Source organism: Capsicum annuum, chromosome 2 (assembly GCF_002878395.1).
Source record: "Capsicum annuum cultivar UCD-10X-F1 chromosome 2, UCD10Xv1.1, whole genome shotgun sequence".
In the NCBI taxonomy this organism is placed as follows: domain Eukaryota; kingdom Viridiplantae; phylum Streptophyta; class Magnoliopsida; order Solanales; family Solanaceae; genus Capsicum; species Capsicum annuum.
Window position 1 is genome coordinate 122,851,481 of NC_061112.1, and position 27,103 is coordinate 122,878,583.

General features: G+C 33.8%; 2 protein-coding genes across 3 annotated transcripts; one reads left to right on the forward strand and one right to left on the reverse strand.

The window, feature by feature from the left end:
* Nucleotides 1-2,030: 2,030 nt before the first annotated feature.
* LOC107859237 (GDSL esterase/lipase At1g29670) lies at nucleotides 2,031-5,529 on the forward strand. Its single transcript, XM_016704167.2, has 5 exons — nucleotides 2,031-2,345; nucleotides 2,765-2,889; nucleotides 3,884-4,129; nucleotides 4,734-4,962; nucleotides 5,098-5,529. Exons 1-5 carry the CDS (start codon nucleotides 2,114-2,116, stop codon nucleotides 5,343-5,345), a joined length of 1,080 nt encoding a protein of 359 aa, XP_016559653.1. The 5' UTR covers nucleotides 2,031-2,113; the 3' UTR covers nucleotides 5,346-5,529.
* A 3,944-nt stretch (nucleotides 5,530-9,473) lies between these two features.
* LOC107859236 (V-type proton ATPase subunit C) lies at nucleotides 9,474-27,073 on the reverse strand. Of its 2 annotated transcripts, XM_016704165.2 has the most exons (11): nucleotides 26,655-27,073; nucleotides 26,461-26,529; nucleotides 25,372-25,499; nucleotides 25,199-25,298; nucleotides 13,998-14,065; nucleotides 12,332-12,473; nucleotides 11,978-12,094; nucleotides 11,693-11,818; nucleotides 10,668-10,751; nucleotides 10,478-10,557; nucleotides 9,474-9,833 (listed from the first exon to the last, which is right to left on the reverse strand). In XM_016704165.2, the coding sequence occupies exons 1-11, from the start codon at nucleotides 26,775-26,777 to the stop codon at nucleotides 9,737-9,739; spliced, it is 1,134 nt and encodes a 377-aa protein (XP_016559651.1). In that variant the 5' UTR covers nucleotides 26,778-27,073; the 3' UTR covers nucleotides 9,474-9,736. The 2 variants fall into 2 exon arrangements, with proteins under 2 accessions (XP_016559651.1, XP_047262749.1); XM_047406793.1 differs by lacking the exon at nucleotides 10,478-10,557 and having other exon boundaries at nucleotides 26,655-27,039.
* Between the last annotated feature and the right edge of the window lie 30 nt (nucleotides 27,074-27,103).

Consider the following 27,103-nt stretch of genomic DNA (forward strand, 5'->3'; position numbering starts at 1 on the left):
ATAAAGGAGTATATATAAGAGACAATCAAAGAACTCTGTACTCCTCACAAAAATTTCAAACTCAATTTCAATCTTTTCAATTAATTTCTTCTATGTCATGATCTTATCTTTCAAAGTCAAATTTACTATAATTTACTTTTCAAAAGCTCTTTTTATCTTGTCATTTTGGAGACCTTCTTTATTTTTAAATTTAATATACATTTATTGACATGAGTTAATTTTTAGACACCATATTTGAATTTTTATGGATAAACGTTTTGTAGTCCTCACATTTTTCAAGTGGACCATCTTTTTTAAAAGGAATTTCCATATGGTTTTGGTGATTGATTTTTATAATAATTTTTTATGAATCTTATTTTACTCTTTATTAAATTATTTTTTACTTTTTCATCCTAAATATTTATTATTATGTTTCACTTGTTTGAGAATCAAATTATATAAATTTTAATTAATATTATAAAATTATTTTTACTATATTAATGGAAGAATTGATATCTATGATATTTTTCATAGTAATTTTTAAATATCTAAATTTTAATTTAAAATAATAATCTAACTTCAAAGATTAGATAAATTATCTTTTTTTAAATGTGATGGAATGAACAAAATTATATTATTTAATTTTTATCGAGTTGTAAATATTTTACAAACTTTAAATCAAATAATATAATTTTATAGAATATCAAATTACTTGTATTTTTTTTTACAGCAGTTGGGTGTGTTTGGTGTAAAAGTTATATACATAATTTTATTTCTACCATGTAAAGATTGAGGAGAGAGTTGTTAGAATTTGTCATTAATTTTCTACTCTATTTAAACTTTTACCACGATTATATTTTAATTCAAAAAGATTTCTTGGTACAAAATATTTTTTTAGTGAATTTTTTTTTCTTTGTATCTCCCCTTTACTTAGAATTAAGAAGAAGTTTTTGACTTCTATAAATAAAAATAATCTTTAATTTCTTCTCATGTAGTAATACAAAAGTATTAGTTGTTGAAACAAACTTGCTTAGGGGACATTATTCTCTCAATAATTTTATACTTTTATATTAGTTTTTCTTGATATATCAAAAATTATAAGTAAAAATAGAAATTTAATTAAGAAATAAGTGACAAGTAAAAGCAAACGAAGAGTAATTTTTAAGCGATGTTATCTATACCATTTCGATTCCGACAAAAAGCACAAAAAAATCAAACAATCACACTTTAATATAGTATAGATATAGATATAGATATTGATTATTCTCACATTCTAAATAATTCAACCTAGTTGTATGTAATGATACAAACAAGATTATTCAAAAAAATTGAAATTATTCCATCTAGTTGTATATATATTAATACAATTAGATGGAGCGAACAAATACAATATATTCAACAGATGCAAAGCGCATATACAATTTCAAAATAATATTACCTATGAATCATGATTAGGCAAATTACCACTATATTAATAATTGAATCTCAAATTATCGTTGATTCTGAAATTTTTTCCAATAAGCTTGCTTCATAAAACTTGAACTTTGCTCTTGTTAAAAACAAAAATTACATAAGGAAAGGGGGCTTATACAAATTATCATCATAACCTTCCAGTCCTAGACTCCCCCTACCAAATATTTTCACACTTAATTGAACCCAACTACATTAATTAATAATATAAAAGGTCACCTAGATAATAGATAAGATTAATATAATGCACCTAGAATAACTAAAAGAGATCGAGTATATGAATCTAGACACAAACGTTTAAAAGATGTATTTTTATGACTTTCAAAAGCGGTAACATTGGTAAATCAAAGCAAGTAATTTTATCAATAAAAAAGTTTTTGTTGACCCTGTATATTATCTCTGTAAAATAGACATAGATACAAAATCCTCCCACTCGTCATGATGGATTTTTTGAAAAAGAAATATATATATCAAACAAAATCTTGTCAATTGCCCCACAAACCACAGTAGGAAATTAATAATTGATGAAATAAATTAAATAATGCACAACGTCAAAAATCTCTTCTATATATTATAATGCAACCTTCACCTTAATCAACACCATTCCAATTAGATAGTTTCTTAAATTCTTCATCTTCTTCTTAGACTTGTCTCAACATTAATAATGGGGTGTTATGTTACAATAGTCACTGTATTATTATTTTTAGTCTTGAATTTAGTTGAAGGTGCACCACAAGTACCTTGTTATTTCATTTTTGGGGACTCATTACTTGATAATGGCAACAACAACGATCTTGAAACAGCAGCAAGGGCTAATTATCAACCTTATGGAGTTGATTTCCCAGATGGTCCGACTGGTCGGTTTACCAATGGCAAGAATATGGCTGACTTCCTAGGTCTCTCTCTCATCTATTTTTCCCCGTGGCTTTAAAATTCATTTCTATTTTATTGGAAGTGTATGATTATGTCATCTATCAGTTTAAGTGCCTAGAGAAAATATGCTTCTTTCACGTGCATGCTTGGGCTTGAGAAAATATTTTTTTTGATAGTGAGTGACGTTATGACCTAGGATATGTTCTAGTACCATATTGCAGCGCGTGATCATTCTATTTAGAGGTTTAAACTGTTAAAAGTAACACACTTTTATTTATTAATGTCTTCAATTACATCTTTTGATATTTCTGATCATTTCTCTGAATGTTTTATTTAAACATTATGAATAACATTTGTTTTGTTGTATACTTTAGCATATGCTTTAGTTTAGATTTTTTTATATCCATTAACTTTTGTTATGATATATTTCCTTAATTTGTAGCTGAACATCTTGGTTTTGATCACTATATGCCACCCTTTGCAAATGCAACGGGTGATGAGATATTGCAAGGTGTGAATTATGCATCTGGTTCAGCTGGAATTCGCAACGATACGGGAAGTCATCTTGTAAGTATAGTGTGAATATATTTTTAGTATAATGTGCAGGTTCAAGAAAACTCAATAATATCTGCTCTTATACTTATTTTAAAAATACGAGTGACATGTATAAATGCTAAATATGTTCGAAAACCAGAAAATCGAATGAATTGAGGGTTCAAATATCAAATTCATAAAATTGAAATGCCCAATCCGCCTCTCAAATATATTTACTAAATGATATTTGACATTATGAGATAACTATATATCTTAAAGAATGAGAAATTTTGTCTTGTTCAACATGAATGGAAAATAATGTTTTATATATGTCCTCATAGAGCTATAAGTTTGATGTAAATTCTTTGCTATTGTATATATGCTTGGAAAGTTTCTGGGATTTTTTAAACCAAGTGTAATTATTTAAGGGCACTTGCTGCGATTAAACTTTCCTTCATATTGATTGACTTGTAATCCGCAATGTGTTTAATCACGTTAAAGTATTTTATATATTTTGCATTATTGGGGCTAGAAAGTCATTAATTTCAGGTAATATATTATATTTGACACTTTTAGCATATCAAGAATATTTTTTTTTTAATATTTTATACTCGACGTTAATTATTATTTCTCAAACTGTAGTACTAAATCAATTAATATCATATCAATCATTATTTTTAAAATTGCGACAAAATATCATATCAATCATTATTTTTAAGAGAATTGCGAGTTCAAACTGGACAAGTAAAAGTGATCAGATGGATGAATGGAGTATATATAATTCTATGATTAGCTAATCATTCCCTATCATGCGCATTAGTGAAACATGTGCAAGATAAGATATAAGATATAATATTATAAAATATTCTTATCCTATAGTTTAATTAGTACGCCAATAATGACGCCCCTCCTATTAGTCTAATTAATTAAATTAATTAATCATCTTCGATTTGCTTTTATTTGTCCATTATTAGAATAAAAAAATAAAATCATTTGATACTTACACAATGGAATAATTTATTTTCAGGGGTATCGGATTTATTTGGGCAAACAATTGGAGAATCATAAAGTGACAATTTCTCGTATTGCTGACTTATTGGGGAGTACAACATCAGCCAAAAATCACATGAATAAGTGCCTTTTCATTGTTGGAATAGGCAGCAATGACTATATCAATAATTTTCTAATGCCAGAAGTATACCCTTCAAGTAATTTGTACTCACCAAGTCAGTATGCAACTATCTTGATTCAACAGTACTCCCAACAATTAAAGGTTCAAATATTTTTATTTTGGTTGTGTATATTTACATTCATTTTTTTATTGAGAGGGCAAAAAAGGAATTATATTTGGTGTGCGTTCAGTACGAAGGAAAAAAGGAATTATATTTGGTGTGCGTTCAGTACGAAGGAACATCTTTTAGAAAAAAAAAAAAAAAAAATCATTTTTGATTCGTCAACAAGTTAAGAAACGTTTTCTCTTGAGAAGTATAGTTTCTTGAAAACGAGCTTCCAATGGATGAAAAATAAGTGCGATTTTCACTAATGATATTTCTCTCGTTGATTGTGTTCTTCCCACTCTCCAACGCACCTCATCTTCTTTATCTCCACCCGGTGGCCCCCATCCCCACCACCCCTATAGCCGCCCCATTATATTTGTCTAGATGCTTTTACGACAAATAATATTTTTGTTTATGTACCCAACGTACACTAGAAAAATTAAGAGACCCAACTTATTTTTCTAATTACATAAAAATATTTCCCTTCCTATATAGCGTACACATCCTTAAAGTGTTGTAGATATATAGTAGAGATATGCTTCAGAGAATTATTAAAAAATTCAATAGAACTGATATATGTTGCATTTTGGTTGGTACTAGGAGTTGTATGAAGATGGAGCTAGGAAAATAACCCTTTTTGGACTGCCCCAAATAGGTTGCATTCCTGATCAATTGAAAAGACACGACACACTTTTTTGTGTGGATTCAACAAATCAAGCAGTTCAGCTATTCAACAACAAGTTAAAAGCACTTGTTGATGATCTCAATACCAATTTACCAGATGCAAAATTCATATACATAAACATGTATAGCATCTCATCCGCGATAGGTAATTAAGTACCAAACATTTTAGTCCGACTTAATAAGCACTTTTAGTTTGACCAAACATTATACTATACGATTTATTCTTTAAATTTACTTCTTTTTAATCGGATAATTCAAGATTTTTCATTTTTGCATGCAGCTCTAACTCTTTTGAATAGACCATGCTGCAAAGTTTCTGATACTATGCCTGAAGGACAATGCATACCAGGAAAATCTCCATGCCTCATTAGGGCAACACGATTCTTTTATGATAATTTTCATCCTACTGAAACTGGCAATTTCATTGCTTCAAATAGAGCTTACAGAGCTCTTTTACCCTCTGATTCTTATCCTATGGATATTCGTCACTTGGTCAGGGCCAGCAATTTGTACTATGATGATCAGTAAGTTTCAACGTGTTTCATGATTATTTTCATGTAATAATCCTGTAGGATGTAGGCTCTAAAATAAGGTTTTAAATCGAGTGGCTGTATTTTTATTTTTTTTTTGGATTCGAATAAAAGTGGGGTTATGATGTTAGTTCCAGGACGTTGGTCCTTGTGGAATTATATATATTGGGCATTTAGTCTTATTTCTTTTTTGTTATTGGTCTTTAATGAAAATTCTATTTACACAAGGAAAAAAGGAGGAAGAAGTCGATGTTTTGGCCTCAAAAGTAGTTTTAGTTTATTTAGTTTTGACTTTTGATTTAGTCCGTTTGTCTCTGGAATAAGCGGGAGTCGAATGTTCAGGACTTTCCATTTTCAGAGTTGTTGGGGCTATAGTTGGAAATTTCAATGAATAACTCCCGAAGGGGTCGTTTGGTTGCTAGTTAGGAGGAATATGTTATTCTAAGTAAGTAATATCGTATTCAATAGTTGGTTAGGTCTGTATAATTAACATTAATCTTGTGTTTGATTTGCTATTTAGTAACTTAAGTAATTAATGCATGTAGAAGTTATCAAAAAATATATGTATTGTTTTATGTGTGATATATAAAAGATAGAAGGATTAAGTTATCGACAGACGCTTTAAGTTGTTTCGAAAATTCACTTAAATCTCTCAATTAAGGTCTGTACCTATCAGGTCCCTAATCCACTCGAAATTTGAATCATTTGAGCATTTTTTTGTCAATCAACTGAAACCACAAAGTGTGTGCAACTCACTTTCGCTGATGTGGCAAAACGATGAATTACACTTGGACATTTGGCATTAAATTTAAAATAATTAAAAAAGAAATTGTAAGAAGAAAAAAGATAATAGTGAAAAGAAAAAAAAATCCATTTTCTGCCTCCTTCAACCAACCTTCTTCTCCATATCACCGCTGTTTGTGCAGCTTCTTCCTTCACACCTTCACCAATTTTATCGAAACTCATCAATTTCATCGAAGTCCCTTGCCGCCCATTGTACGTCTTGCATAGGTTTTCGAGCTGCGAATCGAGAAATTTTGAGTCTTGCGGTGGTGGCGCCGGTGAAGGGGTGGTATCAGTCGTCTGTGGCGGTGGTGGAGGTCTGAAGCGAAGTAGACCCAGGCAGTTTCTCAATTGGAGAAATTGAATCAATTTCGAGGAAGATCGAAAAAATCCCAAAATTTCTCAAAGCTCTTTATTTCATCCTTCTTATTTATTTAAGGGACAAAAAAGTATAAAGAAGTTCCATCTTTAAGGATATGTCATATGTGGCATTGAGTGAATTCATTAGTAATTTCAAAGAAATTAATTAAATTCATATTATGTTTATCGGAAAAAATAAATTTTTGCCGGAAAAAATGTAGTTTCGTCGAAAAATATTTTTTACCCGATTTTTTCTATTTTGTGATTTTTCTGATGAAGATAACGACAAATGATGTTTGATAAAAACTGAATGATGATATGATATGAAGAAAGAATGGGGGAGTATATTGAAAAGGATAGTAGAGGAGGAATTTGGCCATTGAAGAAATGTATGCAATAAGGTGGAGAAGTTGGGGAAGACATTGCAACAGTTTTTTTTTTTTTTAATTATACATACATATTTAAATTTTGAAATTTTTAATGTTGACATATTATTTTTTGATTGATTTGTAAATATTTTTTTTTGGCTTCACGCACGTATTGCGCGTGTATTACACTTATGTTGCCACCATGTCAGCAAAAAGTGTTCAATAGGTACTGTTTTGAATACTTAAAGTGTTTAATAGGTACAAATCCAAATTAAGGAGTTCAAGTGAATTTTGCAAACAACTTTAAGTGTCTACTGATGATTTAAACCAAGATAGAATAGTACATGAACAATTAATTCTAAATATGCATAAAATAGTTTATAAGTTCTCTCTTAACTAATTTCAATATTATTAATTTATGCGTAACTCTAATCAACTATACCTTACCCTTTCCACATTTGAGAAAAGCCTAGTTTTATTTAGGAACAGAACTAGAAGTCGAAGTATAAGTGTGATAGAGCCCAATCACTTCAAATTCTAAATTTTTTATTAAGAAATTCATTAGATTTTTTACATAAATAAAATATTAAAATTTTAAAATTCGGACTTCGCCTATGATTTTTGTTTGGATTCGAACTAATTATAATGACAAAGAACACCCAATTCGATGAGATGCCATACGACAAGCGGCCCTCAAAATGACAAATCTCAGTATTTCTTATCCTCTCATTAATTGATTGAATTATTCAACTGACTTACTCTCTTCGTTTTATATTACTTCATATGTATTTAAAAAATTCTTATCTCAAAATAATTAACATATTTAAAAAATCAAAAAATAATTGAATACTTTTTTTCAACTTATTCTTAGTAATTTAATAAAATTAATTAACACCAATAAGTAATAATAATATTTAATATATATTTAATAAAATTATATTAGTTAATTTACACCCTTTATTAATTTCGCACTAAGTGCTGTACAAAAGATAAACAAGTTTGATCTCTATTCTGAAAAGTAAGTATGATAATCGATAAGTTCCAAAATTGATTTAAACATGTCTTCTAATTTGCATCCTTTATTAGATTGTGCACTTTTACTTCTCCAACTAATACCATAGTACATTTTTGTTGGAAACATAATGACCAAATAATTTTTTAGTGGAATAAGAGTGAAGCATGACAGCAACTAATTAACCTAATTGTATAATTATAAGAAATTCTGTCTTTTTTGTCATATTAGTTGTCATCTTACTATTCATATTAGTTTTCATCTTACTATCCATATTAATTGATCACTTTACTAAAAATATGTCCCAAATTTTTTATTTACTTACTAAATTAGTAGATCGTTCAACACTTGCAACATAAATCCATATGTTTTTTTTCATTTGACCCCTACAATTAATATTTCTTTGGAAGTGTAAAACTAAGTTTATAAAGTTTCAAAAAAATATTTTAAGGGATAAATTAATAAAATTATCCTTCATATTCATCAAAATAAAAGTAATCAACTAATATGAGACAAAGAGAATAGTACTCACTTCATAATCGAAAATAGCAACAACAACAAACACAATATAATCCCACGAGTGAGATCTGAGAAGGTAAGATGTTAGCCGATTTTATCTTACCTTCATAGGTAAAAGGCTATTTTCAATAAATCCCCAACTAAAAACCATCATAAGAATATAAAGTAAAAAATAATCTAAATAAAACCACCCCATCTTGAAATTATTTCTAGTTTTGTCTCCAAGCCATGCTTAAACAACATTGGGACGCCCACCTAGAAATTTAATGGACTTTTTTCTAAAGATAATTACCTGATGAATTTTGCCCTACTTTTGAACAAATCATATCTTCTCGAGTAGTAGGGTAAATCTTATCTAGCTATTTTAGTTTTTTTATAAAAAAATATCTCTGTACACATCAAGTATTTTTTAGAGAAGTTGACATTTATAATTGGTCAAATGTATATTCAAATGTTTGACAACTTGGCAATATTGAAAATTGGCCTCGTGTGAAATACTATAAAGGTATCATAGGGCAGGGTGGAAGAGAAGGGTACTAATTTTGCAATTAACTTTACCAATGCATTTAAGTACTACTGCAACTGTGTTTTCTTTTAGTTACATTTCTTGCACAACTTACCCAAATTCCTGCTCATTGTTTAACTAGATTTCATACTCGATCACTTGTACTTCAATAAGGGCAAGTTTCAATACTTGCAAATAACTTATACTCCACCCGTTCATTTTTACTTGTTACATTTGAATTTAGCACACCCATTAAGAAAACAATGATTGGCATCACTATCTTATCAATCTACCGCTATTAATTGATGTTTAGTATAAAATCTTAAAAAATGATTTGAGGAATAAGTAATTAATGCCTGCAAAAAAAAGTTGTCCTTGATATATTAAAAATCTATTTCTTTTGGAATAGTGGGCAAGTAAAAGTGAATTTATTTTTAAAATAGCAGACAAGTAAAAGCGAATTGAGGAAGCAGCAATCAGATTGGCAATTACTCCATCTAAGCTAAGCTTCGAGCGAAAATGCATTACAATCGGAACAAGGAGGATCATATTTATAGAAAGCTACAACGAGATACAGGCTTAAAACAAGAACAAAATAATATTTAGTATCTCAATGGAAAAAAGGTTCCCAATAAGTAGCAAAACGTCTTAAACTCTTCATCCAAGTGAAATAACAAGAGCTGGAATACAATCAACCCCTATAAAGGAGGAAGGATGAAGTTAAAAGAAATATGTTTTACAATAAACATATAATATTAAAAAAAATTGGAGAATCCTCTTTATTGTACAAATGCGTAACCTGCCCTTATTGATGATGGCAACTAAAATCAAACCAATGCAACTCAAACAAGATTTATGGTGAATGAGACGTAAGGATGAGCCTCTGTGTCTCCTCCAAAACCAGCCATTCCCCCTTCATCCTCAGCTTTCCAGAAATTGCTGCAGTTGAATTTTAAAAGCAATATAAATTGGGAACATGGTAATAGAAACATTTAATAACCATCAGTCAAAAGGTTGAGCAGAAAAACATGTAGATCCAAGGACCACATAGATATGGCCTATTGCAACTGAAGAAATGCATGTTCTTTTCTTATGATTTACTCAGTCGACCACTATCAGTACTTTCAGCAACAAGTAAAGATGGAATGCAGTAAATGTAATTGGGACCAGTAATGGTCAAGCTAAATACCATATCCATGTTAGCAACATGTTCCTGTTCAACAACAACAATAACAAACCCACGTAATCCAACAGGTGGGGTCTGGATACCGGGGGGAAAATGTTTTCTTTTTTATAAACTCCATTGACAGTCATGCAATAGAATTTTAAATAGTTAAAAGATTTACACGGGTTCCTTAACGGTGGAGTTCAGGGAGAAATATTGCATGCTTACAAAACCCAGTTCTTTTAAGGAGAGCAAACAGGGCATTATTCGCGACAGGGAGGGAGCTATGGAAATTTGGGGGTTTCAGTCATCCATTCCCACACACATAAAACTCCTGCACATGTAGTGTTCTGGTGCATCTAGATCTAGGAGGGTATCTGTGTCAAATGTGGTTAGGATTGGATTCCTTATCACATACCTGTTCGAACTGTCGCAGAGTGACTCGAGAATGGAACGCACTTTCTTCTCACTTTTGGTTGAGGGTGCCAATACAACAGACTGAAAATTTATGTCAGTCCTTAAGTAACATTACTGATAAGGATCTAAATAGTAAATACAACAAAAAGAGTAGTTGAAAAACATGATATTGGAGGCTTCAAATGAATTACCAGAAATGATGGAGGCAAGCCGTATCTCAAAATGCTCTCAGCAAAGATACGCACAGCGCAGAAGTGCATCCAGGAGCTAAAAACCTGTAGGACGATGACAGGACTTTGTAGACGAGGATTTCAATCACACCAATTACGATACGGTTGAGTTGGAAATGAAAATAAATCAATCAGCACTAAGAAAAGAAAAGGAAATAGTGAGAACTGAGAACCCAGATCGAGATGGATTGCAAAATCTAAAAAGTAATTACAATTATAGCGGTCGGAAGAACGGAAATCACAATAGGGTACTTAGCCCATTAATCATTACTTTTGGTCTATTGGTTAAGCAGTAAAATGTCAACTCCAATCTCTTCCTGCTCTTTGCCAATTGCCCAGTTGAATCCAAAACTACTCCATGAATTGGAGCTACCTCTATAACACTTGGGACTCGTTTGGTAGGACGTATTAGGTAGAATGTATAAAAATAGTAAAGATTGAATTTTAGTAAAATGTTTGGTTGCAAACTTAAGTATGGTATAACTAAATCATGAATTAGTTATACACCCTATTCGGAACTAATACACCATATTCAGTATTATTCCTATTCTAATACACCATATTCATTTAATACAAAAAACCAAATAATCGATAAAGAATAATCCCAACATTACTAATCTCAGAATTACTAATACACCCTATTGGATTCCAGCATTTTTATGCTGATAATTACTTATATATAAAAATGTTTTACCTTGACCAAAAAAAAACCGCAAGTTAGCATCTGATTCTAAAGTGATCTTGGATGACCCATAGACTTCACCCAAGTTAGCACAAACTACGAAAGAGACTCCAAGATCCTTAGTAGTAGATATATTTTTGCCTGATAAATCATTCACTTTTTCATTTCCTTCGAGACTGCAAAGCATCTCAAATGTAAAGCCAGCATCATAGGCAGAAGTCTATGAATCTCGTAAAATTAACAGTTAGCAGAAAATGTACTCAGAAATGCTTAGAACTCCAAAAGGTTCTTAAGAGGGGAGTACCTCCCCATAACTGGTATAGCACCACTGCAACAGAGAGCTTCTGAATGTCTCTTGGTCTTGCATCAGTTTTTCCAGCTCTTGTTTCCTGCTTTCTTGCGTCTCTGAATTATGTTCAAAATCGCGAATCTGAACCAAATGTAGATAAGACACTCTTTAGATGAGGCCTACCTCTATCATTATCTCTTCCCACCGCACCATATGCAACAATTGTACATATTGAAAAGTTATTTTCCCTCCTGGTGGGTGTCCTGGGGAAGAAACTTGAAAAAGGTAAGGAAAACTGACCTGGAAGCCTCTTTCACGCGCCTTAATCTTGAAATTGTCGGCATCACGGTTGAACAATGTTACAGTATAAAGAGCATATTCATTGTCCTCATAGAGCAGCTTAGAAGATCTGGGAACCTAAACAATTAGTTAAATGAAAATGGAAAACTTGTGGGATAGCATTATAAAGAGTTCAGAAAGAAAGGAAGACATTTCAAATTGAAGAAATAAGTAAGAAGTTTAGTTTGTCCTTGAAGGAGAATAAACTAATCCAAAATGAATTGCTACAATAAGAACCACTATGCATAGCAGACACACAATCCAAGTAAACAGAAGATATGTGAGGCTATAAACGGTATCCAACAAAGTTCTTACCACATAGGTGGTCAGGGTCTCATAACTTGATAACCAGTCTTTCTGTGAGTACTTCGAAACAACAGCAAGGAGAGTTGTTAGGTGTTCTGAGTTAACAACATCTTCTGGCTTTACCAAATTGGACAGATCACGGACAGCTAAGCTGGAACAAACACACCAAGTACATCAGCTAGCATGCCAAGTAGATACTAATTAAAGATAAAGAATAGTTATAGCAACCAAGATCAGCAATTCCAAAGATTATTTAAGTCACCCATCACCCCAGAATCTTGGAGGAAATTACAATGATTAACCAATTAAAACAACAAATAACAAAGAACCGAACATTGAGGAGCAGTCTTCCTGATCCCTTGATAAGGATAAGTTCCAAGCCCCGAGTACCAAACTTCAGATTTTTTGCAATCTTCTCCAAAAGATTAAGGTTTCTATGAACAACATGAATCTAGCACCCTGTATGGAAGTTTTATTTTAATTTCCCTCATCCAGATGGAGTCCTATAATCTCTAAATTCATTCTGTTCGTGATATACCTAATACAGAACTATCTATCAACACATCACCAACAACAACATACCCAGTATATTCCCAAAAAGTGGGGTCTGGGGAGGGTAAAGTGAACGCAGTCCGTACCACTAACTCAGAGGTGAGGCATTGAGTCCGCCTCCGAAAGACCCCCGGCTCAAGACAAAAACAATCTAGAGAAGGACATAATATAAGTACAAGAAACAATAGGTAGAAACAAACATCAAATAATAACAAAAATAAGTCTACAACAAAGTAGTACTACAATCCACCTATCCGAAACAACATCACCAAGACACTACAAGCAAAGCTCTACAGTAACTAGCAGGGATACCAAGACCAAACACAGCTACCTACTAGCAAAGATGCACTCCAACCTACTACACATCTACCTTAATCCCGCATCCTCCACACCTTCCTATCTAAGGTCATGTCCTCGTTAAGCTGTAACTGCTCTATGTCATGTCTAATCACCTCCCTCCAATATTTAAATAAATAATCTATCACAACCACATGTACATTCAAAATTAATATGGATCATAGGAATATAATTGATTTACGGTACATTTTGATACTAGCTGCTACTTCTTGTGTGTGTGCAACTCTAACTGACCAGATAATACGAGGGGCACTTTCTTTATTGATAACCAAGAAATCCCCGAGGGCCCGTGGCACACTGTTCGAAACGCTGAATGGGTCCACCACTCTACTCTTCTCCACCTATGTACCAGGCTTTTGTCCATGACAGGGTGTAAATCCGTGATGTGCGCTTAACCCATAAATCACAAATTGAGCTCTTACCACTAGACCAAAACCCTGGGGGATGAGGGCCACCTTTAATATATGTCGACCTCGAACAAAAACAACATGGATGTATGTTCCATGTTTAATCTTTATCAAAGAAAGCATTCCATGTCTAATAGAAGCTAATTTCGACATAGCATATCTTAAGTTAGCTGCCTCTTTTCCTTTTTAAATTGCATAATTATGTCCATCTATGTTGCCAGTGTATTTGACAAACATTAGGCAGTAGGGTAAAGCTTCCTTGATGGTAAATCAATAATGACAGCGGAATACTCAAAACTAATAAATCACCATTAATTGGAACTCCATGTTTATCCAATGGAATACCATCTTTAACGTACCTTCCAGTCTGCTTTCGGTTGATGGCATTAAGTTGACTACGCACATTGTTATACTCAGAAACACGAACCTGTGATAGATAACCAACAGAAATTGTAAGGTGAATGGAAATATCTATTATTAGCACGTTTTACATGTCCTTTAGAAGAAAATTTTAATCATTTCAAATTATCAGAATAGGAGATAGTATCATTTGTTGTCATATCATGAGGAAATGACATTCAACAAGAACAACAACAAACCTAGTGTATTCTCACAAAGTGGGGTCTGGGGAGGGTAAAATGTACGCAGTCCATACCGCTACCTTCAAAGAAGTAGAGAGGTTATTTCCGATAGACCCTTGGCTCAAGATAAAGAATAGTAAACAAGGTCGTAATGAAACATGAAGCAAGATGGATGGCATAACATGGCATAACAGAAATAAGGAATAATAAAAATAGAGATCAGAGAAATACGAAATAAGGAATAAGAAATAGGACACCCACCTAGTAGTAACATACACTCACAGACCAAAGACACCCACGACACCCAAAACTCTCCTCACTAGAGCTACAACCCACACACTCAAGCAATATAGCCAATACTATGATTAGAAAACTCTTAGTAGTAAAGTCAGATACTTAACACTTGATCCAATGAAATATCCCATAGAAAACTGTATAAGGACTGAATCGCGACATTGCTGTACTTATTGACAAAATGATGTTACTTGATGGCTTTGTGGACCAGTTAAGTTCTGGGGAAGCACACTCTGGGAATCAGTGAAACCAAAACCGCGTAACTAATGTCGTTTGTTGTATCTTCAACTTAATGCACTTTACTATTATGGAACTATAGCACCAATTTTTTATCTTTTATTTTTGATAACCGTGGTGTCCGGGCCAGCTTGCGCCACATGCCACCAGTAACAGGTACCAAGTAACTTTATCCACCAAGGCTAGAACAGATGGGAAGAAATCACCTAGTGTTTGTCTCTGTTAGGAATTGAACCTGAGACCTCATGGTGCGCAATCCAACTTCATTGAACCACTAGGCTACACCCTTGGGTCCCATTTGTTTCTCCTTAACGGAGATCTGAATAATGTACATCTCAATCCTTTTAATGCATTTATTTTTTGATCCCTTTACAATTAGTTATTTGCTCAGAATAGGCCTAATTTATTCAGATTTGGTACAAAATCTGATCATTAAAATGCTCACTTAAAAATTCATGTGAGATTTTATGTATACTCTATCAACTACCACAACACAACCAACTCTACCAACAACCACTAGCCTTCAATGCACAACCACCATTGCCAACACCATTTCCACCGCATCCCAAACATCAACCAGTGTTGTCAAAGGTGCCGCTTAAGCCCTGAAGCGAGGCTCATAACATGTTATGCGTTTCAGTGTCATCATCATGACTCTAAGACATACTTTTCCTTGCCAATGAGAGTTTCTTGAAGAGGCAAAGCTAAACAATTAATATTTCACTTTATTGTTGTTATTTTTTTCAATTTTCTTTGTTCATACTTCTATTGTTCATGCTTATAATTTTTTTTTTTTTAGAAAGTTCACATTTTATAGACAAAAATACACCAATAGTGTATTTCAGGGTTACTTACATCAAGAGTATACAGTAAGCAAAAACCAAAGAGAGACTATCACCTATGCCCCTCCTAAACTATCCAGAAAGTGAGTAATGTCTTCCACCTCTTTGAGGATGAAATAGTTACACCAAAAATAAAAGTAACTAGGCAATTCAACTTCAAACTCTGGAAAGGTATGCTCTTGTTTCCAAAGCATCTCTGGTTCCTCTCCTTCCAAATTGTCCACCAGATGCAAGCAGGGACAATCTTCCATCTCTCCTTGTGGCGTGACATACTACTTTCTCTAATCCAGCATGCTAGAACTTCTGAGGTGTGCCTTGGCATAGACCAGCTCAACAACAACAACAACATACGCAGTGAGTTCCCATCTAGTGGAGTCTGGGGAGGGTAAAATGTACGCAGATCATACCACTAGCTCCAAAGAAGTAGAGAGGATAGACCAGCTCATACCCCTCAAATTAAAGAACACCTGCCACAGTTTCTCTGTCACTTTGCAATGGATAAAGAGATGGTTCATTGTCTCTGTTTCAGATTCACAAAAAAACACCTGGATAAAGAGATGGATTTTGTTGTCTTGGAGTACTCATATATATTTGTATTTTTTCACCATTTGCACCTTTTTCATTAAATCCCACGTTGTATTTGCACGTTGCGTTTAAAGCCCCAACGGATCTTAGAGCTTTTTTCTGATTTTTGCTTTTGATAACACTGCCACCAACCACCTTGAGCACCACCTACACCTCTACCACACAACCACTACCATCAGCCTCCTCCACCGACATCAACCACCACGAGGCACCGCCTCACATTCATCACCGACAGTTGCCACCACCACTGGCGGTTAAAGTGTGTTTCATCAAGCAAATAGTTTTTACAACACCATATAAATTAGATATTTCCAATTACTACTATTTCTGTTCCTTTTTTTTTTAGAAGGTAACATTTGTGTGTATTCACTGAAACCAGTACATAGGTTGTACAGAAAACCATATTTACAACTTGTCAAAAATAAAGAAAATCGGAATCCTAATCCTAACAGGAACCTAGGATATCTATAATGGATTTAGTGTCTTCTAGGTACATCTGCGTGCACCAAAAACAAAAACGTTTGACGCAGTTCAACTTGATCTTCTATAGATCATTGCATTTGCTCTCAAAACATCTAGCATTCCTTTCTGTCCAAATTGTCCACCAGATGCAAGCTAGAACAATTCTCCATCTATCTTTATCTGAAGCTTCCATCCCTAGCTCTTCCCAACTGTGTAGGAGATGTGTGATCTTGTTAGGCATGGCCCAAACAAAACCTCTGAGACCAATGAAAATTCTCAGAGTTGAGTTGTTATACTACAATGGAGAAACAAATGACTTACGGTCTCAACCTCCTCCCCACATAAATAGCTTCTGGAACACAAAGAGAACCTTTTTTTCTTGAGATTTTCTTGTGTTAGAACTGTTTCTCTCGCTAGTAGCCAAGTGAAACATGCCACCTTGAAAGGGATTTTCAGATTCCAGATCTGTTTCCAAGGCCACTGTGGAGGCTGTTGCCCACCTTAATTCAAAAACTTATAAGCTGAGCTCACTCTGAACGTACCTTTGTTGTCTTTGATCCACCATAACCTGTCAGGCTCTTCTTCCATTCCTTTAAAACCGTCCAGTGCAACTGAAAAAATCTGTCACCTTTTCAATTTCCAATCATTGAAGTTCCTTCTAAACTGGAGATTCCAACCTTGTTGTGTCCAACTGTTAGCTAAGCTAATTTGTTTTTGCACTGCCAAGTTATACATCTCAGGAAAAAGATTCTTCAAACTTGAAGTGCCCAATCATTTGTCCTCCCAGAACAATGGTTTTCTTCCACTACCTGTCCTGACAATTGTATTGTTCTTCAAAAGAGGCCAAAGTATTCTGATGGACCTCCATCGACTTACACCATAAGGTGTGAGAACCTCCTTTGTCACCCATTTATTTTCCTCTCCATATTTAACTTTGGTTACTTTGCGCCAATATGTTTGAGGCTCTTGAGAATATCTCCATAACCATTTCAATCTAAGAGCTTTGCTTTGCAATTTCAAATTCCTTATTGCTAACCCACCTTGCTTCTTCCCCCAGAGAACCTTTTTCCATTTGACTAGATGTAGCACAGTAGAGTCACTCTCCTTAATCCCTTTCCAAAAGAAATCCCTCCTAATCTTGTTAGTCTCTGAATCACTCCATCAGGAATGGGAAAGATAGACATCATGTAGGTTGGAAGGACATCCAAAACTGAATTAATGAGAGTGACTCTACCTCCCAGGGAGATGTATTGACATTTCCAGCTTGTTAGCTTCTTCTCGCACTTTTCAATTACTGTATTCCAGATGTTCAAAACTTTTGATTTGGCACCTAAAGGCATTACCAGATAAATGGTAGGTAGAGAACCTACATCCCTTCCCAGAATTCTAGACAACTCCATCATATTTGGGACTTCATTGATTGGGGACTACTAACTTTTTCTCCAATTGATATGAAGGCCAAAGACCTTCAAAAAGTTCTAGTATTGATCTCAAAAATCAGTAATTTCCCTTCATCAGCATCACAAAAAATTAAGGTATCATCGGCATATTGTAGATGAGTAACTTCCATGTTGTCGTCTGAACTTGAGGTTTGAGTTGTAGCTACCTCAAAACCCCTGAGACATTCATTCTGTCTAGCCACTTTTATCATGTTATTCAGGCCCTCTATGACAATGATAAATAAAAACGGAGACAGCGGATCACCCTGTCTCAAGCCAGTTTGAGCAGGGAAAAAGCCTTCAGGTAATCCATTGATAAGAACCGAGAATCGGACAGTGAAAATACAATATCTTACCCAATTAATCCACCTCCTTCCAAATCCATACAAGCTAGCATTCTCATTTCCCTTGAGTGATTCTGGAATCTACTACCTCATTTGCAATTAAGATGACATCCATTATTTGTCTGTTTTTAATAAAAGTCATATGCTGGACATCTACCAGTCTGTAATCACCTTTGAAATTAGCTTGTAAACACTGCCTATTAGACTCATGGGCCTAAAATCTCGCAATTCTTTGGCTCCCGTCTTCTTTGGGATCAAAGCAATGTATGTTGCGTTGAAACTCCTCTCAAATATGCCATGGTGATGGAAGTTCTTGAATGTTCCCATGATATTCTTTTTCACTACTTCCCAGCATTTGACGAAGAAGCCAATTGTGTATCCATCTGGGCCTAGAGCTTTATCCATGGCACACATCTTCAGACATGAAAGTACTTCTTGTTCCTCAAAATCCTTTTGTAAAGCATCACTTTCAGCTTCAGCAATCACGGGACAATTGATCAAATTACTATTAGATCTCCTCTCTATAGTTTCTGAATATAACCTCCGATAGAACCCAATAATCCCCGCTTTAATTTTCTCTGGATCCCTGGATCCCTCACTGGTTCATCTTGAATCACCAAATTGTCTATGTTGTTGCTTCTTTTATGTGCATTTGCCACTTTAGGAAAATATTTGGTATTTTTATCCCCCTCTTTCAACCATAATGCTCTTGATCTTTGTCGCCACGCAATTTCTTCATTTTTGAGATGCTCTTCATATTTCATAAGTAGAGATGCCTTCAAAGCTGACTCTTCTTCTACTAGAATTCTAATTTTCATCGCTTCATCCAAGGTGGCTAATTGACTAAGGGCCCGTTTGGATAGGCTGAAAAAAAGTGGCTTTTAAAAAGTGCTTTTGAAAGTGTTGAACTTATTTTAAAAATAAGTAGTTATGTGTTTGGATAAAAGTGCTGAAACTGAAAAAAAAAAATTATTGATGTGTTTGGTAACCAAGTGCTTTAAAGCACTCTTTTTTGTTAAAATGTCTGAAATACCCTTAAAGCTACTAAGGGTATGTAGAGTTGATTATTATTAATTTTTATTTCTAAAATGATTCAAATTAAAGGGGAGCCTTGGAGTAACTGGTAAAGTTTCTTCCATGTGACTGGTCATGGGTTCAAGCCTTGGAAACAGACTCTGGCAGAAATGCAAGGTAAGGCTGCGTATGATACACCCTTGTGATGGGGCCCTTCCCCGGACACCGCGCATAGCGGTAGCTTTAGTGCATCGGGCTGCCCTTTTTTTTTAAAATGATTCAAATTAAAATTAATATATATTTTATTATATATATATATATAAAATATTTTCTTAAATGATTATTAATTTGTACGCTAAAAAACCTTTTTTATTGTTAAAAGAGTTTAAATCATCAATCAAAATATATATTTCATTTGTAAACGTTCCCTTAGTTTCACCATGTATTTGGTCATAATATTTAGGAAAAATATTTCACTTGTAAACGTTCTCAAAAATTGAAATTTGGTTCAAATACTATTTTTCCTAGTATTTGAGAATTTGAATTATTTGCCAAAAATAGTTACCAAATAATGACAAATTATATGGCCAAACATTATTTGTCAAATTTTTTTCAAAAAATTACTTAAAAATTTATGATCAGACAGGTCCTAAACATCAATTAATAGAGATAGCAAGGTAAAATAATCATATAATAATTATTTTTTAATGAGCGTATCATATCAAAAAGTGATAAGTTAAAGTCAAATGGAAGAAATGCTATTTTATCATGATATTTTCTTATGCTGAGAAAAACTGATAACAAGTGCTCACACAAGTTCCTCTTTAAAAAAAAATAAATTGAGGGATAAGAATGTCTTTTCTTCAAAAAAAAAAAATTGAGGGATAAAAATGTCTTTTAGTGGGTTAAAACACAATGGCTTATAAGCCCCCAAAAAATAAGTACTTAATGAGGTGCTTTGAAAAAGTAGCTTATAAAAAACAAATTTTATCTTTTTTTAAGCAAGTTTTAAATTGCCAAACACTTAAAAAAGTGAAAAATAGATTAAAAACTATTTTTAACTTAAAATAAGCTCATCCAAACACCCACTTAGAAGTAGGGATGTGCATCGGTCGGTTCGATTCGTTTTTATGTGTTATTGATTCGGTTTATCGGCTTTCGATTTTTAAATATGTAAAACTAATAACCAACCAATAAGATATTTTCTTATCGATTTTGATTTATCGATTTTTGGTCCTTAACGGTTTGATTTTCGGTTTAACCAATAAGAAAACACTTATAGAATAGAAATAGCAACAACTAACATAAAATAACGAAATCTTAGTTACCGCCAAAATCCTACGCAATGCAATTTAGTTTACAGAAATCTTCAAACTTGAAATGAATGTTAGTTCGAAAAAAAATTGAATCCTAATTGTTGGAAGCTATAAATGCTTCAAACTTTTGAATACGATAATAACCGAGTTTTATATCGTGGATTTATTGCCCTGAATAGGTTAATACTTTATGATTCACTGATTGTGAATAAGTAGTGCATATAATATATATACATATATAGAGAGAGAGAGAGAGAGAGAAATTTATATATATAACATAAATAGGGATATAAAACAATAATTTAGTGTATCCTTATTGGGTTATCGGTTTTCACCGATAACCCACTAAGCTAAAATCGAAACCGAACCATTTACCCAATAAATTTTTTTATAAAACCAATAAGAAACCGTTAACCCAATAACCCAATATCAATAACCCAATAACATTTTTATCGGTTCGATTTATCGGTCAGTTCGATTTTTGCACACCCCTACTTAGAAGTTGAGCCTTTTGCATACCCAGATTTCCCATACTAGTTCTGCTCCACTCATTTAATTTACCTTTGAGGGCTTTTAACTTACATCCAAGGATGTAATCAGATTTGCCAATATAAACAAAAGTCCCACCAATCTTTGATTCTTTCCAGAAAGCCATCTGTATTCAACCACCAATTTTCTTGCTTGAAATAGGATTTCTTGTGTTCCCAAACTCGACGTTGTAAAGCAATTGGGTTGTGATCAGAGCACAATCTCTGCATTGCAACCTGTTTTATTTTGCTGAAAGTATCATCCCATTCCTTAGAAATTAAGAACCTGTTGATTCTAGAAGCAACGTTATTGTTGTCTCCTTTGTACCAAGTAAATCTACCCCCTTCCAATTGTAATTCCAGAAGGTCCATATCTTCAATGAAGTCAGAGAAATCTATCATCGATGGTGTTCTCCTTCTGCAATTTCTCTTCTCTGAAGGAAATCTTGTAGTATTAAAATCTCCACATATTGCCCATGGGCCCACAAATAGACTCCTAACAGCACTTATTTCCCCCCACATGTGTTCTCTTTCTACTCTACAATTTGGAGCATAAACTCTTGTAATATGGCAGTTGAAATCTTGTAACATTGCCTCAAACTTGCAAGTAAGTGTAAGAGCCAACTTCCAGTACTTCACCTTTCCATGATCTGCTGTCCCATAACATTAAAATGCCCCCTGGTACCACTAGCTTGCAAACACGCATATTTAATCCATCTAACACCCCAAATTTCCTTTATCATATCTTGAATCTCCCCCTCTTATTTGGATTCCTACAAACAGACTGTCTGTGTTCCAGTTGAAGATTAGATATGTGGCATCCTTTACTTTTTAGTCCATCCCAAAAAGTAGTCACCTTTCCTTTTGGCAACTATTTAATGGCACCATCCCCATTTTAGCCTTTTGGATCACCTTTCCTTTTGGCAACTATTTAATGGCACCATCCCCATTTAGCCTTTTGGATCCCACTTAATAATTTATTTTGAAGAAAAGTCAACTAAAAGTAAGCACTAAAGAGATTTTAATTAAGGGCAATTTGGTAAACATAATAAAGTCTTCGCTTATTTCTTAAAATTTGTGCCCAGTCAAGTTGTGCCACATAAATTGGCACGGAGGGAGTATTATTTTTTGAGAAGGTAAGTAGATTGTACACATTTAAAAGCAAGGAGAAAGCTTAGCACCACACTGGTGCTAAGGCATTACAAGAATCAGAGATCCTTCTATACAAAAACAAAGAGAAGGCTTGTTGCGGTCTGCATTAAAGATGATTGAATGAAGATTAAATGGAACATACTATCTTCCTCCTTTACCTCCTGTAGATTACAATAAAATCCAACAACCATAAGCATTTGTGTTCAAATGGTTCTACACTTGCTATCTTTCCTTCAAAACATATATCATTTCTTTCCTTCCAAATACTCCAACATATGCAAGCGAAGATGGTGAGGGAAATAATTTTAACTTTTAACTAGTTAATGTTGCAATTTAGAGACAATATATTAATACTCAAAAATGTAATAAAATCCAAACGTCTTAAATCTTAAAAACCGAAGAAAAAGAAGGAATAAAAAGGAGTCTAAAATTGGACAAATAAGAGGGCTCCTTGTATAGAAATTTAGACTACATAAAACAAAGATATTTGACACTACATGAAATAAGCATATTTTAGATTAAAGAAAATTTCTTTGCCAGAATTCCGGAATGTAACATGGACATCTAGGACAAAACAAACTACTTAGATAACTCCTAACACACAAAAGCATTATATCTCAACTCAAGGTAGTGAAGCAACTTGAATTAATCAAAAATAAAATGTCAAGTAGAACATACTAAAAATAGTTACATTATTGACAGAACACTATTCTGAATAGCTGCTGGTATACTTCTTGTATACATGTGTTTTTCTCCCTTCATTAATAAAATTTTATTACTTTATATCAAAAACTAATCTGAATAGCATCTCGAAATAATGAACGTGGAGATAACAGACAATCATTAAAAAGGAAAGCACTGCTACAATTCTTTCCCCAGGACAGTCACCAGTAACTGCAAAGTGGAAAGCGCTTGTGGCAGCATCTGGAAATCAGTAAGGTCTCACTTACCAAAAAAGAGCTATGGTGATGTAAATATTAGGGAAATTTCGTCGTAAATTGAATAAGTGGCTGAAGAGTAGCCAAAGAAGTTAATGGAACAATGACCAGAAATCCAATAGTTTTCATTGTGGCTTGAGTAAGTGGTTTAGAATAACCAAAAAATATTGTTGAAACGATGACAATAAATTCAACATTTAGATGATGAACTTAATACCGAGACTCTAATGCCATAAAGAAAGAGAAATGGAGAAGACTTCCCAAAACTAGTGTCTAGAGATTCAATGTTCAGTGCAGGACTCAATACCCACACTCTGACCGCAAAGAAGACAGGAAGATATTTTTCATAATAGCGGAATTCAACACTAAGGGGAGGGACCCAATCCCCAAACTCTATTACCCGAAGAAGAATAAAAGAAATAAGCTTTGGGAGATATTTTGGTTTGAAGAGAAGCTAGAATAGTGGTAGGAAGAGACAATATAATTTTACTAGTGGTGGAAAATCTTCCCATTTGTAAGCGGAGTACCAAAAATTAGAATCTACAAAAATATATACTCCATTTCAAAAAGAATGATATACTTTAACTTGGCACGGTTTTTAAAAAATAAAAATAAAGAAAACTTCTGAATCTTGTTTTTTAATTTTAAGTTATGTCAAATGTACCAAAATGCCCTTTAATCTTGTGATCTTAATATTCAACGTGGAAAGTTGGAATAAAGTGTTGTCAAAAAAGGAAAGGGTCATTCTTTTTTAAACGAACTAAAAAGGAAAGTAGGTCATTCTTTTTTAAACGGAGAGAGTAATATAATAGGAAGGGGAGCCTTAGAGTAACCGGTGAAGTTGCTGCCATGTGACCAGGAGGTCACAGGTTAAAGCCTTGGAACAGCCTCTGGCAGAAATGCTAGGTAAGGCTGCATACAATACACCCTTGTGGTGGGGCCTTTCCCCGGACACCGCGCATAGCGGTAGCTTTAGTGCACCGAGCTGCCCTTTTAGGGAGTAATATAATTTCTCTGAAAGGCACCCAATCTTTTATACATATTATTATCTCATGGGTGCACCCGAAAGAAATTAGTAATAAGAAGTTACTTATCAGCTATAAAAAACCGTCATGTCTTTTCAAAAGCTTTAAATTTCTCTCCTTTGATAAGACTCAAATTAGTGCTAGTGGCACAACATCCTAGACCCTCCATTTTCTCTTTTTTCTTTTATATGTCCAACTCAATATTGCTCAACATGTCCACTATGGTCCTCCAATTTTTTTTGGGATAAAGAAGAGATTTTCACTTCATCGAAGATCAAAAAAAGCCTCCTTATATTTAAGGCGTTGAAGGTTGATAAAATGAACATGGGAAAAGACACAAGATTGTCTGGCATCTGGAAATTGAAATGAGTGGTTAAATATATTTGCGCCTGAATGAACCTATTCAATTCTCCAAAGAGCAAACACAAGACTTCATTGGCCAATAATGAAAGTAAGGATTGATAAGCGTCTTTGCTTTCTCACTCAGTTATGGTGCTTTTCTTTCCTTCAAAATCTCTGTTCTCTGTTTACTAAAGCATCAGTATGTGCTTCATTCACATTGCGAGATTTACTTTACATATTAAAGCTACACCTTTGTTTTACCTCACCATATGCCACCCTATACATACTGAGGCTCCTATTTACTTGTATCGTGAATATGTTCTGTGAGATCTGAAATGGAAATCCTTGTCACCATCCAACAAAAATCGAAAATTATATAAATAAGATCTCCGACATTCTAATACCCAATACTTCTCTTGGATTAAAAAAAACTTGTTTCATATAACACAACAGAATAGATACCTTAAGGTCATCCTCAATCTTGGCAACTTGGCTGTGAATTCCATCCACGATCTCCTTAAGAGGTGACATTGTTGGATACTTCGCCTCATCCCATGCAAACCTACAACCAAAATCAAATTTTCGTATCAGACAAAAGTTCTCACTTGACAAAAGAAGTCAAATTAGATGATTACCTAGTGAGGTATGAGTCAACAGGAACCCCATCTACAGTGAGAGAGGTACTGAGAACACCAGAAACTCTCTCCAATTCCTCGATCTGACGTCGTGTCTTGGAGCAAACCCCTTCAATGAAGGTATTCGACTGCAAAAATTCAAACTTCCAACATCAGATTCACATCAATTCCACATTAAATAATTAAATTTTTCGATTCGTAAATACAGATTTTGCACTACCTATCCCCTTCCCCAAATAATTAAATTTTTCGATTCTTAAATACAGATTTTGCCCTACCTATCCCCTTCCCCAATTGCAAAATTGCATCTAATACCTACTAAAAACAAGAGAATGATAACAATCCATTATAACTAAAATTCAAACTTTCCACATCAGATTCGCATCAACACCGCGTTACATAACTAAATTTCTCTATTCCTAACTACAGTTTTTTCCCTTCGATAATCAAGTTCTACCTATCCCCTTCCCCAATTACATAATTCCATCTAGAAGCTACTGAAAAACAAGAAAACGACAACAATCCATTATAGATCACACATTACTACTTATCGATTCCTAAATACAGCTTTTTGCCTATCCTCTTCCCCAATTGCAAAATTGCAGCTAGTAGCTACTTAAAAAAGGAGAAAACGACAACCAATCCATTATCGATCAAACATACCAATTTCTCAATTCCTAAATATAGTTTTTGCCTATCCTCTTCCGCAATTGCAAAATTGCAGCTAGGAGATACTTAAAAAGGGAGAAAAAGACAAGAATCCATTATAGATCACACACTACTATTTCTCGATTCCTAAATAATCAAATTCCACCTATCCCCTTCCCCAATTGCAAAACTGCAGCTAATAAGCTACTATAACCGAGAAAGCAACAACAATCCATTATAGATCACACACTGCTATTTCTCGACTTGTAAATAATCAAAATTTACCTATCCACTTCCCAATTGTAAAATTGCAGCTAAGTAGCTACTAAAAAACGAGAAAATCGAAACAATCCAATATTAGATCACACATTACTAATGCTTCGCAACTGAAATACACAACACATCAAAATGTAGAGATAGAGAGAGAAAAAAAGAGCTCACCTTGACGAGATCATCGCTGAGGGCTAAAAGCGAATCCAATGTACCAACACGTAGATTAGGGATATTGAACTGCAAATTCAAAACAAAAATTGAAGGTGATCCAAAAAAATGAGGCAGATCTCGGTAAAATATGTTAGCGAAGCCGGACACCATGTTATCAAAAAGGAAAAAGAAAAAAAAAGTAAAAGGCTTACTCTGTAAAGAGGAGTGTCGAATGAATGCCTGGATATGGATTCTTGAAGGCGACTCCAAAGAGAAGTGGTAGATGATGAGTTTTGCTGAACAGGAAGAGAAACCACCCAATATCTCGAAGCCATTATTCTTCCACTCTTGTTGGTTCGTTCTTGCTTTTGATTAGATGTACAGGGAAAGATAAAAATTGGAGTCGTTGAGAATCTTTTTTAATTCCCCCGGATTTGTGTCTATGTCCGTGCGTTAATGGAACTGCACCATCACCGCGTAGTTTCAGAATTACACAAACAACTTTATCTAAATTTCCAATTTGAAGATGTTTGAAATTGACGTGGGGAAGCCAAAACTCACTCCTCCTTGTTTTTCTTCTTTAGACAAAGTTGGATATTTGGCAACTTGTAAAATTATTTTTAAATAAAGTACAAACAGTTATAAATGTATTTATATTATA